General features: G+C 40.2%; 2 protein-coding genes across 2 annotated transcripts; one reads left to right on the forward strand and one right to left on the reverse strand.

Annotated features, from left to right (window-relative positions):
* Positions 1–1,768: 1,768 nt before the first annotated feature.
* Positions 1,769–7,785, forward strand: LOC124252768 (acyl-coenzyme A diphosphatase NUDT19-like). Its single transcript, XM_046686425.1, has 3 exons — positions 1,769–2,608; positions 4,683–4,896; positions 7,321–7,785. Exons 1-3 carry the CDS (start codon positions 1,862–1,864, stop codon positions 7,560–7,562), a joined length of 1,203 nt encoding a protein of 400 aa, XP_046542381.1. The 5' UTR covers positions 1,769–1,861; the 3' UTR covers positions 7,563–7,785.
* A 2,261-nt stretch (positions 7,786–10,046) lies between these two features.
* LOC124252770 lies at positions 10,047–18,382 on the reverse strand. Its single transcript, XM_046686426.1, has 8 exons — positions 18,127–18,382; positions 15,632–15,830; positions 14,930–15,444; positions 14,070–14,130; positions 12,303–12,372; positions 11,905–12,026; positions 11,547–11,667; positions 10,047–10,704 (listed from the first exon to the last, which is right to left on the reverse strand). Exons 2-8 carry the CDS (start codon positions 15,792–15,794, stop codon positions 10,593–10,595), a joined length of 1,164 nt encoding a protein of 387 aa, XP_046542382.1. The 5' UTR covers positions 15,795–15,830; positions 18,127–18,382; the 3' UTR covers positions 10,047–10,592.
* Positions 18,383–18,752: the final 370 nt, after the last annotated feature.

An 18,752-nucleotide genomic window follows, 5' to 3' on the forward strand; every position in this document is an offset into this window, starting at 1 on the left:
CTGTGCAAAGGTCCAGTGTGTGGAGCCAATATCTGGCGTCCGATTGGCTGCAAAGCATATTTGGCTTTCGGCATTCACACCTACAGTGAGTGAGTTTAGTTTTACGCTGCTTTTAGCAATATTCCAGCAATATCACGGCGGGGGGACACCAGAAATGGGCTTAACACATTGTACCCAGCTTTCCTACAGAGTGAACTTTGATTCAAGAGCCCGGTACATACTAGTTTGGGAAAGCAAGATGAAGTCCCCATGAAGCACCTACCACTACCCATGCAGGTAGTGCTTCACAGTCCCTGAACAGCCCTTCCGCCCAGCTCTTTCAGCATTAGTCTAGTAAACAGACAAAGAAGGTTGCTTAATGTCTTTCATTCCTTGTTTACATAAAGTAGATCATTGATCAACAGAGACTTTGACACTTTCAGCTTCCGTAATGGTGCGGGGTAGTCGAGTGGTGAAAGCGTTCACCCGTCACGCCGAACACCCTGGTTCGATTCCCCACATGGGTACAATGTGTGAAGCCCATTTTTGGTGTTCCCCGCCATGATATTGCTGAAATATTATTAAAATCGGCATAAAAATAAACTCGCTTATCTATCTTCCCTAATCCAAAAGGTCATTGATTCACATCCATTGACAAGTGAAATTATTATAATTACAGTTAATGTATATACCCAGGTGCCACCATCGGCCCGACGTCGTGTGCATTATTATAAGGGTAATGCTATTTTTGAGGGCATTATCATTTGCAGAAGCCCGAGGTCTTCCATTAACTGCCCGACGAAGGAGGGCAGTTGAAAAAGACCGAGGGCTTCTGCAAATGATAATGCCCTCAAAAATAGCATTACCGTTATTATTGCTAAAATACATGGAATTTGTGTTGAAAAGAAAAAGGAAACAATGAAGGAATTTGACTGTAAGTTTACCAAAATCAACTTCTGACGGGCCTGACTGCCCGAATGCAATTACGTCATCGAACAATTCAAGTGACGTCACAACAGAAAGTGACGATATTCGACCTTGGCCTTTGACAAGACCATAGCCTGCAGCATGTCAAACTATGACAGTGTTCGGTTTTGGTCCATCAACAGTCTTAATAGTGCAATTGTTAAGGTTAGCACCAGCAAGAAAGCCAATATTACCGCTATTTGAAGCGGGAATTTGGGTTGCTTTGACTTGTTTGACCCAGAATATCTGCCAGTCGAAAGCAAATTAATGTCGAACTATGACGTCACTTGACAACAGAACTGATAGTGGCCCGTCGTTAAGGTTGAGCGGTCCAATATCATTTGCAGCGGACCGCAAATTTCTGATAATGGGAGGGCCGTTTCATGATAATTTCATGTATTTTAGCTATAATGACCCGACGTACATTATCGGACCGATGAAGTTTTGCTTATGGGATCGACGCTAAGGTGACCGTAACTCCCATACCTTAACATAGACTTAAGGTAGTCTTAGCGCTAAGGTTGTTTTGTACAACGGCACCCAGGGCTCCGTTGTTCAAAACAACCTTCGCTGAAGAGTTCGGCCTTAGTTAAGGTTACGGCTAAGGCTCGAGTCCGAGTTAAGGTTGCCCTAAGCGCCTAAGGTTGTTTTGTGCAACAGGCGTAATTTTTTCTTAAGGTGATCGTAACTCTAACCTTAGTGTTTGAGGTTGACGTTATAGCTAAGGTTGTTTTGAACAACGAAACCCAGAGCCAAGCCCATTTGAGCCGTGCCGACTCCTCTTAAATGCGGTGTTAGGAGCTCGATGGACTTTGCCCCCTGTGACTCCAAGATGGCAGTGTTTGTGTAGGCTCAGCTGTTTCGAGCCCTAATAGCAGTCGTCAGAGATAAGTGCACATATTGTCAGAGTGCGATCATGGCTGCTCTTCTGAAATCATGGCGAGAGGCCGCTACTCTGATTCTTGTTTCAGCAAACAGATGCCGCGGTCGTATAACTTTTAAACCAGTGGGCTCAAGTCAGACGACCGCTGAACCAAAGGGAGATAACTTTGAGACACTGATGCTGAAAAGAAGCAGCAAGTCAACTTTTATGCCTAATCTCTATGTCTTCCCGGGCGGAGTAGCAAGTGATGCAGACTTTTCTAAAGAATGGTACGACATATTAGGTCAAGCTGGCGAACTTTCAAGGTCCAACCTGTTCAATTTTGTGAAGGGAAATGGACCAGGGGCACCGATGTTTAATCGAATTCGAGATGCAGAATTCACTACAATACCCAGTGAAATAGCTTTCAGGATATGTGCCATACGAGAAACGTTTGAAGAATCGGGCGTTCTGCTAGCGAGAAATGTTTCCGACATGAAGCAAACGACTGTGATTAATGTAGACTCTCCAACATACGGCAATGCATTGAAATCAGATTCAAACATTAATACTTGGAGGAAGAGAGTTGAAGAAAACGCTTCAGAATTCATCACAATGTGTCGTGATATGAATATTGTACCAGACGTGTGGTCACTGTATGAGTGGTCAGACTGGCTGACACCAGCCCAGGAGATCATTCTTCATCGTAAACCCAGAAGATACGACACAGCCTTCTTTCTGTGTTGTGTGGACGAAAAACCAGATGTGGCTGAGGACAAGGGAGAAACTGTCCATAGTCAGGTACGAATAATGAACAATGATGAAGAGGAATCTGACAATTTGATGTTTATGATGAACAACTATTGTCATGCTTATAGCGTCATCAAGTACGTTTCATTTGACCAAGCATTGTGTCTTCAGAGCTTTCAGTCATGGGTTTTGTTTGTTTAATGCAGCGCTCAGCAATATTCCAGCTTATAGGATGGTGATCTGCATTAAATTGAGTCTGGACAAGTCAGCAAGGCCACCCGATCCATGAAGGGTCTTTGTCGGCACGGGTACTGCCTATGTGTACCCGAGGTACGTTTCTTTATACAGAGGGATCGGGTGGTGAGGTTCGCTGACTTGGTTGACATGTTATCGGTTCCGAATTACGCAGATCAAAGTAGAGGTCAGTTACAGTACCGGACAAGATCCATTAAAAGTTTCCGTGGTAACTGCTCATGGGATGGAAGCCTATTCTACCCTCAAACAATTTTGTTCCCATGTAGATCTGGGTTAGAATTGGTCTGCAGCAACCCATGCTTGTTGTAAAAGGTGACTAACGGGATCGGTTGGTCAGGCTCGATGACTTGGCTTGCAAATATTGCTTAAATCGATACTCGCCGACTTGGTTGACATGTCATCATATCCCAGTTGTGTAGACAATGGTGTTGCTTACTGGATTGTCTGGTCCAGATTCAATTATTTACAGACCGCTGCCATATAGCTGGAATATTGCTGAGTGCGATGTAAAACTAAACACACTCACTCATTCTTTATACAGAAACGTACCATAGCCAAAATCAGAATACAGAAACGTACCCTAGAACGATTCCATTCTGCATTGTGCCCTTTTCTTGATCAGAACTGTCATACTGTTGTATTGGATGCATTTGATTGCATTATGTAAGAAACAAGTATACAAAGTAAGGAATATTACTTGTAGCACTTTATCACTCGCAATCAGTTGAACGGGGAACAACTACATACGGCTTCAGTTTTGGGTTGCAGAAGATGGACTCGTCCACTGTGTAGGGTACTGGGTACGTTTCTGTATTTTGACATTGTTTTACGGTACATTTCTGTATACAGGTACATATCTGCCGACAACTAGTTGTACCCCAGTCACCTTTTACGACAAGCATGGCTTGCTGAAGACATATTCTTACCCAGAATTTCACGGTTATGCATCCATCGGAGTGATGCCAATTTACACTTGTCAGAGTGGAACACAAAGTATGTGATCTTGACTACCAGTTGATAGACTTCCATTTTTGCGGACCTAACAGTGGCTGAGTGGGTTACCATTTCAGCTAACATCAGTCTATACAATAGCAGTGTATGAAATAAGCCAAAAACCCAGCCAGACATCTGGGCTGGTAAGTTAACCAGTCCTTCTTAAATACCAAATAGACAGTAGTGGCGGTCCGATTAATTGAAATAATCGAAGATTGGTCGCAGTGACTAAACGACCAACCAATCGATCATGTTTTCTCATAATCGAACACAAACAATTCTGGAACACTTGTTTTCATTAACACTATTTTTCACAAGGTTGGTTTTGTCTGTTACATTTCATAAGCACTACAAGCTTGTTCCAAGTCATGATTGAATTTATCTTAGACTCCAAGAAATTAATGTTCCTAACCTACTAGTCATCCTTGAAAGATGTGAAATTTGCAAATGCATTTTGTGCAATTTGCAAAAACACCAAAGAATTACAAGTTTTTTTCTTTATTTTTTTTGTCCATTAACAAAAATAATCAGGAAAATTTCATATATGACGCTAACCAATTATTTTCGATGATTGATCGGTTGTAATGAACCAATCATCAATCATGAGATTTTAACCAATTCCCAGCACTAATAGACAGTGCCAGTGGACACGTTATCTGAATATATTTTTTTCACTCGTCCATCGGGCTGGATAGCTTTAAAATTAGACCGTCCGGCAGAAATCTAGCCCGTCTCGGGTGGTCAGACGGACCTTATTTCATACACTGACAATAGAATGTATAACCTTCTTAGAATCGTCTGGATTTTATGCCACTAGTGTAAATTTTTAACTGTTATATATTAGGAGTTTTTATTCAAAATAATGTTTTTGTTACAGTGGGGATCTCCACTGAATATTTTGCTGGAATTTGAAAGAGGATGGGCAGGCATAGCACCACCTCAGATGTACGAACTGGCTCGTTTGCTGAACATTGGCAGTATGGAGGAATTGGTTCACTTCTGCTGGTCACGGGAACGGTCAGGGAACAGAATTGAACGATGGCTTCCTGTCAGATTTGAATGTGCAGACGCAGTCCTGTACCTTATGCCTGGTGAGTTGATTTACTCAATCAGTTAGTTTTAGATTTACAGGTCACACTGTGCCCAAAACTTTTCGACTCAACTGGTCCCTGGTCATCATTTTGTAATAGTCCGCTTATATATGGCACTCATATCCAGTGACATTGCCTGCTCACGGCAGTACAGACATTACTATCCCCGGTCATAGGACACTGACGTACATTCTGATACTTTTTCAACTCCCTAAAGATTATACAGCCATGCTGCCTGTTAGGCGCAATGAGCTAAGCACTCACATTGCCAGCACATCCTCACGGGTACAAATTTTACAGCCGGGTGAACTGAGACAATGTGGATCTAAGTATCTTGTCCAAGGATACTACATAAATGTGCCCACCTCGGGACCCGAACCTAGGTGCCTCCACCAGGGATCGAACCTGGGCCTTTAGGGACTGTTCATAATTTATGGCTAGGGGGTTGATGATGATTTTAAGGGGGGGTCACCCATTTTTCGGTGTGTGTGTGTGTGTGCGCGTGCGTGTGTGTGTGTGCGTGCGTGCCAGCAATTTTGTACACACGTACTAGGGGGGGTCAGCAATTTTGTACATAAAATTATGTTTAAAATTATATTTTGAAATTATGGGAAGGGGAAGGGGGGTCACTGATTTTGTACACGACATGCACATAATTTTTTTAATTTTGTTTTGTTTTGTTGTTGTTGTTTGTTTGGGGTTTTTTTTGGGGGGGGCATTCACATTGTACATGCTTCTCCATAAAAATCATCATCACACACACCCACCACCCAGCCATAAATTCTGAACGGTCCCTTAGCGTGATAGGCAGACACCTTACCACTGCACTATTGCGCTCTACCATTTTGAGAAAACCTTTGAGATCATCTACCTTGTGCATAAGGCTACACCCATTCCTGTAATTCAAGCTACTAAAACTTACCTTATATACAGCGATATATGGTAGATCTTAGTGCTGATGCATGAAAATTTATGCCTAAAAGATGAAAGAAATTTTACTAGAATTGGGTTTCCTGTTCAGTGTGCACCGGAACATGATCTGGAAAATTGTGTAAAGGCCACAATTAGGCAAAGTTCCATGAAATAAGTCACTGACTGCTCGCAGTCAGTTGAACTTGAAGAAAAGCGATGTTGGTTGTGAAGTGCAGTGGATTGGTCACTGGTTGGATCCTTAACTTTAGTCTTTGGTCCTGTTCCACTCTGATTTGCCTGTTTCATGTGGGGTCTCGACCTCCTCCGTGGTGTAGTGGTTAGAGCATCCGCCCGGGAGAGCGGAAGGTCGTGGGTTCGATTCACGACCGCGTCATACCAAAAGACATTAAAATATGGTACTTGTTGGTCCCTGCCTGGCGCTCAGCATTAATGGGTACAACAAGGACTGATCGGCTCGGAGTCGGTATAATGTGTCTGAGTGGGGTATTCATGCTTCACTGTGGCATGGTATCTCAGTGGGCTAGCACTATAAAACCAGCTTCAGTCTGGGCTAGTACAAGCAGCCGCACGTACACATACACACGCATGCACGTCGTCATAAGAGCGAAATATTCTAAGGCACGACGTTAAACCCAATTTCGCCTCACCTCACCTCACCTCACCTCGCCTCACCTCACCTTATGTGGGGTCTCTTGAACCAGGACCCGATTTCTCGAAACAAACTTAAGTTTTTACTCAAATTTCAAACTGAGTTGACAATTTGAATCAGCTGAATTTTAAACTCAACTGCATTTTTTTAAATAAAAAAGCCGAAACATCTTAAGTAATCTATCCACCAAACTCAAATTGTCTACTATGTTTGAGTTTATTATCGATTTAAGTTCATTCTGGGAAATGCATTTTCTCAAATTTGAGTTAAAACTCTAACTTAAGTCAAAACTCAGACTTAAGTTTGTTTCCAGAAATCGGGGCCAGGTGTCTGAAATATGCCTGTTGATCCACCAGTGAATGGATACCTTGTAGGATAAGGTTGTAATTTGACTGTTAATCTTCTATTGCCTCATGTTATATCTTATACTCCAAAAGGAGTTGAGAATAGTATTCAAAAGTGCATTGATCTTTTGCCAGGAATATTAATGGCATATGCTGCTTATCATTATTATCATTATTCACATGATTCATCTATCAACTGTCACCTAGCGAGCCATGTAGATCCAGGTTAGAATTGGTCTACAGCAACCCATGCTTGTCGTCAGAGGTGACTAAGGCTCGGTGACATCATCACCATCATCAAAATCTGTATTACGTATGAAGGCCACAGGCCCATATACATATTAATATACATTAGTTGACACATGTCATCTTATCCCAGTTGTGTAGATGGGTGTTCATGTTGTTGATCACTGGATTGTCTGGTCCAGACTCGATTATTTACAGCTGGGTGTGGCATTAAACAACAACCAACCAATCTGATGATGCCAATTGTTGCAGGTGATGAGCTGTACCCAAAGGTGCCGGATATCTACGGAGAAGGGGAAATACTGAAAAGCAGCTTGACGTTGGAGGAATTAGAGCAGAAATACCCTTTACAACACCGAACACGATATGAGGTTGACAGTGAGGGAAAGCGCAAGGGACGTGTCTCCTGCAATATTGAAATGGCAGCAGGACATGTAGCTCCATATGTGGACTTTGCCAATCTTACAATAGAATCCACAGAATCCAAACTGTGAAGTGGTTGGATAATGTTTATCATGTTTATGGTGTGAAAGATGTGAAGTATATTATTATGATTATCACTATGTTAATCAGTCAAAGTCAGTGAGTTGGGTGTTATGCTGCTTTAATATTCCTGTAATATCACGTCAAGGGACACCAGAAATGGGCTTCACACATTGTATCCAGAGGCCCAGATAAGCTGCGGATCCGGGTAAAATACGCATAGAATTACGCATTGAAAAATAATTGTTGCGTACCAATTATGCATTTAAAAAGGTAGATACGCAAAAAGTTTTAAAATAATGGGTACGGAATATATTTATAAAATTCGCTTGCATAATGAAAAAGACATTGATTGCTATCAAGTTGGTCTGTTAGTATAGGACAAGTGTTGTAATGTCAGTATAGGATGAGTGATTTTTTATGAAATCATTTCCATTATATTTAAGTTGGTTTTGATTAGGTATGACATAAGGCAGAACATACCTGCTTAGTAAACTTGCTCAATGACATAATACTTAGGTGAGTAAAGTGACTGAAATACGCACATATTTGAAAGCAGTGGGTAACGGAAAATGAAATACCCACTCAACATTCATAATACCCACTCCAAACAGTGAGCTAAATCTTATCTGGAGCTCTGGAATCCATTTGGGGAATCAAACCCGGGCCCTCAGAGTGACGGGTGAACGCTTTAAATAACAAGGTTACCCCACCACCATTTTTAATCTGTCTACTACTACTACTAAAATGGGGTAGCTTAGTGGTTAAAAAGACATGACAAAGACCTGGGTTTGATTCCCCACATGGGTACAATGTGTGAAGCCCAATTTCTAAATATGGGTGGTGTATATATGGTATAGATATATAAAAAGATAAGTCCAGATATGTCTTCTTGTCAAAAACACCTTTATCTGCACAAGCTCTTTCGCCATTCAACAGTATAGATATATAAACTCGTTGTATAACATATTTATCCTCTTTTGACAAGGAGTAAAACAAATTGATAACTGAATTTGTTCACAATATTGTGTTAGACCACATTTATTCAATGTTCCAGCTGTACTTTGGCAGGATTTGCTAATGAAGACTAAATTATTAATCAGAAACATTTACACTGGTTGAAAGTTCATAATTGTAGGGACCCGTTGATTCCTTAACTTAAGGAGCAGAGGGGTAATGGCCTGCAAGTTTTCCATCTGTCAAATCAATGTACCTTATTTATTAAAATTTTCTAGAGTAACTTTAATGTGCAAACACAATCCTATTTCACCTATCTGTTTATTAGAATAAAATCATTATCGCTGTTGAGTTAAGTGCAACAGTACTCTGCTGCAAGCTCTTAGCAGTGCTTGTAATGTAAACGGTAATGCACCAGGTTTTGCCTGATATTCGCTGTTAATTGTCATGAACTACATTCAGTCTCTGCTAAGCATATATTGTTCCCTGTGTTAACATTCTAGATTATTGTTTATGTTATGTCAGTCATATTTCCTGACAGTGATTTGGGAGTATGCAAAGAATTCAACTTTTTTTGAATTTAGATTTTTGGGAAGGGGGCAGGGATGTCGCAAAATTTAAGGAATTAGATTTTATATCCTACTCTGAACTTTTGAACAGGTGCCTCGTCATGAGGCCAGTCATCAGGTGTAGGGAGTTATGTTGCCTACTTCTGTCTCCATGTTATATCCCCTCTGGTCAAGCTGAGACTTTCTAGATGTACAGTGTATTCAGAGGAGCATCCAGTGAGAAACACTGTTTGACTGGAATATGGCATTCAATAAAGCGCTGTGTGATAGTCTCTGTGTTGATTGTTTCTGTAGTTCCTGACCAAATCATTGTAATATTTACATGGGGTGTCTACTCTGCATTGTTCCTGACATCTTGATGCTTGGAGCTGATCTTGGATAAAGGCGTGTTCTCTAGTGGTGGTCCGATTAATTGAAATAATCGAAGATTGGTCGCAGTGACTAAATGACCAAGCAATCGATCATGTTTTCTCATAATTGAACACAAACAATTCTAGCACACTTGTTTTCATTAACACTATTTTTCACTAGGTTGGTTTTGTCTGTTACATTTCATGAGCACTACAAGCTCGTTCCAAGTCATGATTGAATTTATCTTAAAGACTCTAAGAAATTTATGTTCCTCCATACTAGTCATCCTTTAAAGATGTGAAATTTTGCCAAAAAAACCCCCAAAGAACTACATGTTTTTTTCTTTATTTTTTTGTGCAATAACACATTTCATAAATGGCGCTAACCAATTATTTTCGATGATTGATCGGTTGTAATTAACCAATCATCAATTATGAGATTTTAACCAATTCCAAACACTAGTGTTCTCAGGAGATGTCATGAGACTATAAATCTGTTGTACTGATCACATGGTTGTACTGATCACACGGTTGTACTGATCACACGGTTGTACTGATCACACTGTTGTACTGATCACAATATTCTACTTATCACACTGTTGTACTGATCACTCAGAAGTACAAATATTTGATCAGATATTTAATCATACTGCAAAAACATCTCTGGTGTCTCACTTAGTCCTGTGAAACAATTTGCTTCATCATACTGAAGTCTCTGCACAACCTGTACCATTCTTTGTCCTGTTTCTGACAGCAAGTAATAATTCACATCTTTTCCTCCGCAGGGCACAACTAAGTCAAGTGTCCTTCCAACGGCACTGTCATTTCACTCTGGCTCCTGCGTGGTCAGTCTTTGTCCAACAATCAGTAAGTGATCCTTGAGAAACTGTTGATCTTGTTCAATGTCTGGACATTGATTTTACTGAATCTTGCCACAACTGTCCCACGAGTCTTGACCAAGTTGCAATAAAAGAATAATGTTTCATCATCTACTGCATCGTCTCATTCCACCCAGGCATTTAGTTTGAGACTGTTGATGTAGATTGAGCACCATTACAAACTGCTCTAAAGAATCAACTCCTGCTATAAATTGAGATTGTAGTTTGTATAATCAACTCCAGCTCCCAGGGAGATGGGATCGTAGTCTGTTTAATCTAATTTGAATCTACTTTGGCTCCACAGTGAGACTGGATTCGTCCAGACACACAATCCTCGACTTCATATCTCTCCTATCTTGTTTCCCGACAGGACGCCAGTTATGGAATCCGACAGTACACCTGGAAAATAAAGACATTACTCTTTGGGAAGTCTGACACCAACATGTGTTAACCATTCTGTATTTCCTTGCACTTGTTCTTGCAGGAATAAGAAGCTGAAATCTATAGGCTAAGGCTGTCTTTATTGATACTACAGCTTGCTTCTTCTATGCCACTTTATGACAGAGTGCACTTGTGGATTTCAGCTTCTCTCTACCCATGAAGGTCTGGGTTAGAATTGATCTTCAGTAACCCATGCTTGTCGTAAGAGGCAACTAACGGGATCGAGTGGTCAGACTCGCTGACTTGGTTGACACATATCATTGTATTCCATTTGCGTAGATCGATGCTGATCACTGGAATGTCTGGTCCAGACTCGATTATTTAAAGACCACCGTCATATAGCTGGAATATTGCTGAGTGCGGCATAAAACTAAACTCACTCAGCTTCTCTCTATGTGACATTGTAGTTCAGGTGCTAGTAGCTTATCAGAATCCTTGTATCTTCTGTGCAACATTTCAGCTGCTGACCAAATCAATAGATTCTCATCCATTTGTCACAAGGCTCGATAAAAGCCTAAGGTCTAAAGCTTGCATGGGAGTTCAAAACTTTTATCAATGAATGTTCATTGATATATTTGATGTAAACAAACACGATGGTGAGATTCTTATTGTCCTACATCATTCTGTTACTTCTGTTTGTATACACTAACAAATAGTAGCCTCAGTGTAAATGTTCATCTAAACAACATCAGTTGAAGAGATATAAGTGATGTCATTTCTTGTGATGTCATAGTCATGGATGATGTCACAATGGTCTGAAAAGCATTGTGATGCAGTGTATTGCATCTCCACATACATACCCAGTCTGTGCATGTTCCTCCAAGGTAGCGTTGGCTGTCTGGGTTGCCAGGTCACAACATGTCCACCTGTGATTTGGCATCTGCTTCTTGCCCCCATTGGTGCTTGTCAATTGATCTGCAACTATAACAGGGTAAAATCATGTTATTAACAACCAAATAAACAATCACAATTTTAGGGCGTAAGTTGGAGAACCTTATCCCATTTACATTTTGTGAATGATCAAATCAAATCAAACCAAACCAGGATAATATGATACTTCAAAATTAAATGGATGAGGGTGATTATCTGCACAAACATGCAGCTTTGTTTCCTCTCTGTCTCCGAGATCTTTGGATGAGGCAACAAATATTTTAATACCTATATATCCCGGATGGTAAGTGCACTTGGCAGCCTTAAACAATGGTGTAGTGTAGCCCACCAAACAGTTGAGGCAGCGACTCCCATCCAGTTTGGAGACGTTCCCTTGTCTGCCATGACGTCTGCAAACACAAACCCACATTCATATATGATGAATTATAAACACAAAAATATAGTCATACATTCACTCAGTCCCATGATGCTCCATGTAAGGAGATGACACTTGTGTTGTTTGACTTAAACTACAGCATTAACGCAACAAAATGCTGAGCTACACCGATAATTATTTTTAAGGATGCTACACAAATGTGCTGTACAGAATAATTTTTTTTCCAAAAATGATAACCAAGGTAGCCTTTTTTGGAATCCCTATATCAAGTAATAAGGTAGGAACGTACTGCCTGTTGTTGTTTTTGAATCTCTTCTCATATTTCCTGACGTTTGACATCTTCTCATTGATGTTGACATCTGTACAAATAGAATAAAAGAACATAACAGTCAGTTTCTTCTGTACATTCACACCTATTCCACTACCTGTATACTATTAATGTTTTGACTTGTCGCTACACAGGCGTACAGGTTGTTCCACAATGTTTCCCAATGGATTTTTGGCTCGGAACATATACAATGTTAACTGCAATAATATTCTTGCCACAATCTACATGAACCTTAACTGCATAAAACTGAACACAATTCACTTCTTAATACACTTGCCTTGATGTATACATATAATTTCAATTGTGCAGTTTCATTGTAATTATGGAGTTGTAATCACCGAACGGGCTGAGATGTTTCGTTGCTGTTGCAGACAAGTATTCTTCACCTGTCCGATTTCCAACTCGATAGGTAAATATATTGTCAGATTTGAAGGCAAGTGTCCAAAGAAAAGAATCATTTAGAAACCATTTTGAACAAAAACGTGACCTATATATTAATGACTAACATATATGAACTTTTAAATGACATAACATTTCATGAAATCAACACTTGCAGTTTCTTCCTATTCCATCGCACACTGTATTCGAAAGACACATAGAAAATTGACAAATAGACCTAATTAGAACAAAATGCGAGATAAATTTATACGAGTTAAATTTGTTAACAAATTTAGTTTAAACATGAAAGAAACTGAAATTGACTTGACAATTACATCAGGTGCTTGATTGGCATTTTAGAAGATGATATTTGATGAACATAGAGATTTTCTGGGTTACAATAAAAAGAAGATGTAACCCAGAAAAATCTCTATGTTCAATTACATCAGGGTTCGAAATACCCCATATATTAGCATGCCATGGCACAGTAAATACTGAAATGGCAGGGATAAGAAACGTTCTTGGTGCCCTCAAGGCACGCGCCTAAAGTTTTAGAGACATAACTCACCTCTAGTCATTTAATCCCCAAAACAAAACACTTACGCAATGACAAACAGGCAGAAACATTTATTGACTTTATCGCCCAGGAAATCACTGGAATTATGATGGATGATATAAAAAAATCTGGTTGTTTTTCCATTTAGAGTGATGGGAGTACTGATAGTTCAAGTATTGAGGAGGTAATTGTGTATGATTGATATATTGAACAAGTGAACCTGTCACAAAATTCTTCAAATTATCATCATCATTGCTACAGCCATTTATTTTGAAAAAGATGTGGGCACACTTGATTTCTGAAAGGCACACTTAAAATCTTTGCCTGGTGCCCTAAGGCACACTTAAAAAAAAATGTATTTCTATCCCAGTACATTGACCTTTGCATGGATATTTTTCTATGAATACTGTGTAACATGTACACAAGAAAGTATGGACTGTGATACTTAGATATTGGTTTAGAAGTTATTCAGAGAGTGGTTACTGTGGTTATGTTAGCAGGCTGATTTATATGGCAGTGAAGATCCGGTTAGAATTGGTCTTCAGTAACCCATGCTTCTTGTAAGAGGCGTGGTCAGGCTCGCTGACTTGTTTGACACATGTCATTGTATCCCAATTGTGTATTTTGATATTCATGTTGTTGATCAATGGATTGTCTGGTCCAGAATTGAGTATTTACAGACCGCTGCCTGCCATATAGCTGGAATATTGCTGAGTGCGGCGTAAAACAATGAACAGACAAAACAGGAAGTAGAAATGTTATGTAACTGTGGACAGACTTCAAATTCTATTTACCTTTTGAACGGTGCGTTTTCCTGACTGCCCTTTCACCCTTTCTCCGATAGTACTCCAGCGTCTGATAGAAAGATCACATCATCTGATATTAAAGTTCAAAATGTCTTCTTTTAAAAGACAGAATTCTAGCCTTAATGTTTAGTGAAGTCAGTAATTGAATGTTTTTTAATGCTACATTTGGCAATATTTCTGAGGCTTCAACTAAATGTTTGGACAAGGCAAGCCAGAGGGTGAAAGAATGAACACCGATCCATGCTTTTTCGACAAATCTCACTGAAAATGAAATCAGATCTTTCATTTCGTACGATACCTCTCTGCATGAAGATCTGAGCTCACCTCATTGGGAAAACACTTCAGGTGAACTTTCTTTTATTGTGGAGGCTCCGTTAGATCTTCACATGGAGAGGTATTGGATCGGAGAAAAACATCTGATTTCAGTTAGAGTACAGCAAGTGCAGGTCAGTTACAGCGCCTGACAAGATCCATTAAAGTTTCCATGACAACTGCTCATGGGATGGAAGCATATTCTAACCTCAAACAATTATGTTCCCATGTTAGAATTGGTCAGCAGCAACCCATGCTTGCCGCAAAAGGTGACTAACGGGATCGGTTGGTCAGGCTCGCTGCCATGGCTCGCAAATATTGCTTAAATCGATACTCGCCGACTTGGTTGACACGTCATCATATCCCAATTGAGTAGACAACTCGCTCGATGCTCATGCTGTTGATCACTGGATTGTCTGGTCCAGATTCATTTATTTACAGATCGCTGTCATATAGCTGTAATATTACTGAATGCGGCGTTAAACAACAAACAAACAAAAATAAAAATATAACAAACAAACAATCCATGCACCTACCTTCAGTCGACAGTATTCTCTTTCCACGGCAATCCGATTTGCTTCCTTCACAAGATACTGAGAAACATCCTCCAAATTTAGAGGATTCCGTGCAAGGTATTTGATCTCAGCAGCAATGGTATGGTCTTGTACACTGACAAACTCGACCTTCAGGTTTATTTTACACCCAAACTGTCTCTCTATTTTACGGATATTTTGACCCCTTTGCCCAATAAGAAACCCCATGAAACGACGCTCAGATGTCTTCACTGTAAACCTAGCTGTTTCTGATGTCCAGATGTCCTGGCTAAGCTTGGAGCCATCAGCATTAACATCAACACAATCGATCAGAGCAAAGTCTTGTCGCAGTGCACATTGTAGAAGGTAGATGAGACGTTTTGCACTTCTACTTCTATGTTGTTCTTTCCAGATGTCGCACCCATACAGATATTTCACAAACTCCCTGGCCTCTATGTTTGGAATGTCTTTGATGGTAATCTCAGACAAGACCTTGTTAAAATTCTTTGGAAATTTTTCTGTAACAGGAAAGGATAAAAATCTGACAAATGTGATAAAATATCTCTCATGTAACAACCATAATGGATGGTGCTTTCCATGACATAAATCGATTCAATTAACTTCACAATCCAAACTACATTAAAAATATGTTTATAATGAACATGCTTGCCAAAATTGACAGTTGCAAAACTTGAAGGTAATTACCTGGAGATTTACAGGTACACACAAGCTTTTTGAACTTGGCAAGGTAGATGACAGGTACGATATTCCCTCTTATTTGATTGATGAAGTACTGAAAACGGCCTCTCCATCGTTTGTCATGGTAGAGACAAACGTTTTTGGGGTCATCACCTCCTTTACTTTGCATTGTAAAAGTCGTGGTAGGCTTGTCTCATACGACTTGCTGAAATGGAGGAGAAGATGAGTTGTGAGTGAGTATGTTTTTAAGCTACTTTTAGCTTTTAGCGATATTCCAGCAATATTACTGCAGGGGACACCAGAAATGGGCTTCATACACTGTACACATGTGGGGAATCGAACCTGGGTCTTTGGCGTGACGAGTGAACGCTTTAACCACTAGGCTACCCTACTTCCTATGATTAATAACAAGTGCTGGTTATCGCCCACAATATGCAGATAGATAATCAGGGATTTACATGGACTCCTGTATTTGAGGGTCCCTGGGACTCATACTCTTAATTTTCAGGGGTCCTGGGCAACAAAATTGGGGTCAAACACTTAAATATTATTATTAAAACTGTTATATTATTGTGGATCATGATCATCACTTAAATTGTTACGACCCGTGAAGGTCCGGGTTAGAATGAGCCTTCAGTAACCCATGCTTATCGTAAGGGGCGACTAACGGGATCGGGTGGTCAGGCTCGCTGACTTGGTTGACACATGTCATCGGTTCCCAATTACGCAGATCCATGCTCGTGCTGTTGATCACTGGGTTGTCTGGTACAGACTCGATTATTTACAGAGCGCCGCCATATAGCTGGAATATGGCTGAGTGCAACGTATTACTAAACTCACTCACTCACTTAAATTGTTACAGTAATCAAATTGCAAATGAACTCAGTGATAACTTATTGTTACTTGATTGGAATTTTTACAAAAAGTATTTGGACTTTTTCTGAGTCCCTGTGGACTCTCTAACATCTTGTAAAATCATGTCGTCAATATATAATAGGACACAATCGTAACATTATGCAAATATTAATTAATACTTCGATCAAGACGATTGTTGATACTTCCTGTAGAAACACACATGCAAGTATGTTGTTTACATTGCTGTTTCATGAGTCAGGAAACTACATCAGTTGTTACCCGTGAAGATCTGGGTTAGAATAATGATCTTCAGTAACCTATGCTTGTTGTAAGAGGCGACTAACGGGATCGGGTGGTCAGGCTTGCTGACTTGGTTGACACGTCATCAGTTCCCAATTGCGCAGATCGATGCTCATGCTGTTGATCACTGGATTGTCTGGTCCAGACTCGATTATTTACAGACTGCCGCCATATGGCTGGAATATGGCTGAGTGCGGCGTAAATCTAAACTCACTCACATCATTTGTTTATGTCATGGTTTAACAAAGATAATAAGAAACATACTTTCTCAACTTTAATTTCATGTTTCATTTTTATGAGTACTGATTAGTCTCTGAGGCAAGTGAGATCGATCAAATGACGGATTATCCAGTCAACCACTCGATATATAAATAACCAGTGAATAAATAGTGTTCAATTAGATTAAAATAGAACCATATTTTGCTAACTGATGTCTTAGGATGACAACATGAATAATTTGAACAAGTATGAAAACAACATTACCAGTAACTTTGCAATGTTGGGATGCTCTCAGGCCTTACAGTCACATATGACCCGTGAAGATACGAATTAGAACTGGTCTTCAGCAGCCCATGCTTGTAGTATTAGGTGACTAACGTGGTCAGGACCTAGGGACCGTTCATAATTTACGGCTAGAGGTGTGTGTGTGTGTGTGTGTGTGTGCGTGCGTGTGATGATTTTTATGGAGAAGCATGACTGCCCCCCCCCTACATTTTTTATGTTCAAAGTAAGTGACCCCCCTGCATGTCATGTACAAAATCAATGAGCCCCTCCCCCTTTGCCATATTGTAAAGCATTATTTTAAAATAAATATTTTTATGCACAAAACTGATGGCCTCGCTAATCCATGTGTATAGAATTGATCCCCCTCCCAGAACAAAATGGGTTCACCCCACCCCACCCCCACCCCCCAGCCATAAATTATGAACGGTCCCCTAGTAGTTGGTGACGTGTTCAAGGTGCATGTCATCGTATCCCATTTGTGTATATCTGCTCAGGGGCGGTGGGGTAGCCTAGTGGTTAAAGCGTTAGCTCGTCACGCCGAAGATCCGGGTTCGATTCCCCACATGGGCACAATGTGTGAAGCCCATTTCTGGTGTCCCCCGCCGTGATATTGCTGGAATATTGCTAAAAGCGGCGTAAAACTAAACTCAGTCAGTCAGTATATCTGCTCATGATGTCATATATTAATTTTGTAAACACATTAAAATTCTGCTTACACATTTTAACGATTTGTCTATTTTTCACTTAGCTCAAATTCGTCCCACGTCGAAGTAAGCTCGTCGAAGTCAGCTCGTAAAACAGCTATCCATGTTGAATAACGTTAAGGTTAATTATAAACTTACCAGAACTTCAGCTGTCAGTTCAGTCGTGACATTGATTCCCACTTTTCAATATACCCGTACATGAAATTTCAACTGCTCTGTCATTTCAGGCAGTCGTGTCTCAGATGGTAGTGGTAGGACTGAAATGATCGAACTATCGGTTAATATATATACACTGGCACAAATGATCATGTCAGCATATATTACGCTAAACCCCTACTAAGAGGTTAACCATGTCTATCCGTGGTTAACCTCGATATGACGTCACTTAGGAATACTGAAACACTACAAACTCTGAACACTGCCTGCTGTATTGTTTAGCTTTCAGCGACACCTACTTACCAGTGTGTAGAGCTTTCGAAGTAAACATTCGCACGTGGTGAACAGTACGTCATAACAGAAATAAGGAACCTGACTTTGCGTTTCGTTTGAAGAAGAAAAGCGGAGAAGCAGTACTTTTGTTTATGATAATCCATCAACACTGTTTTCAATGACTACATCGTTTTACACACTCAGCGTTTTGACGTAGCAGGTTGTAAACATAGCCGAGAGCCGCGATTGGACCATTCCGGTCAGGATTTCTTCACAGGGGTGACTATTGAAGGGGAAACAACCATTGCGATAGCGTTAGTCTGTTGCAACATACT

Source organism: Haliotis rubra, unplaced genomic scaffold, assembly GCF_003918875.1.
Source record: "Haliotis rubra isolate DU_JTF1 unplaced genomic scaffold, ASM391887v1 Scf523, whole genome shotgun sequence".
Classification (NCBI taxonomy): domain Eukaryota; kingdom Metazoa; phylum Mollusca; class Gastropoda; order Lepetellida; family Haliotidae; genus Haliotis; species Haliotis rubra.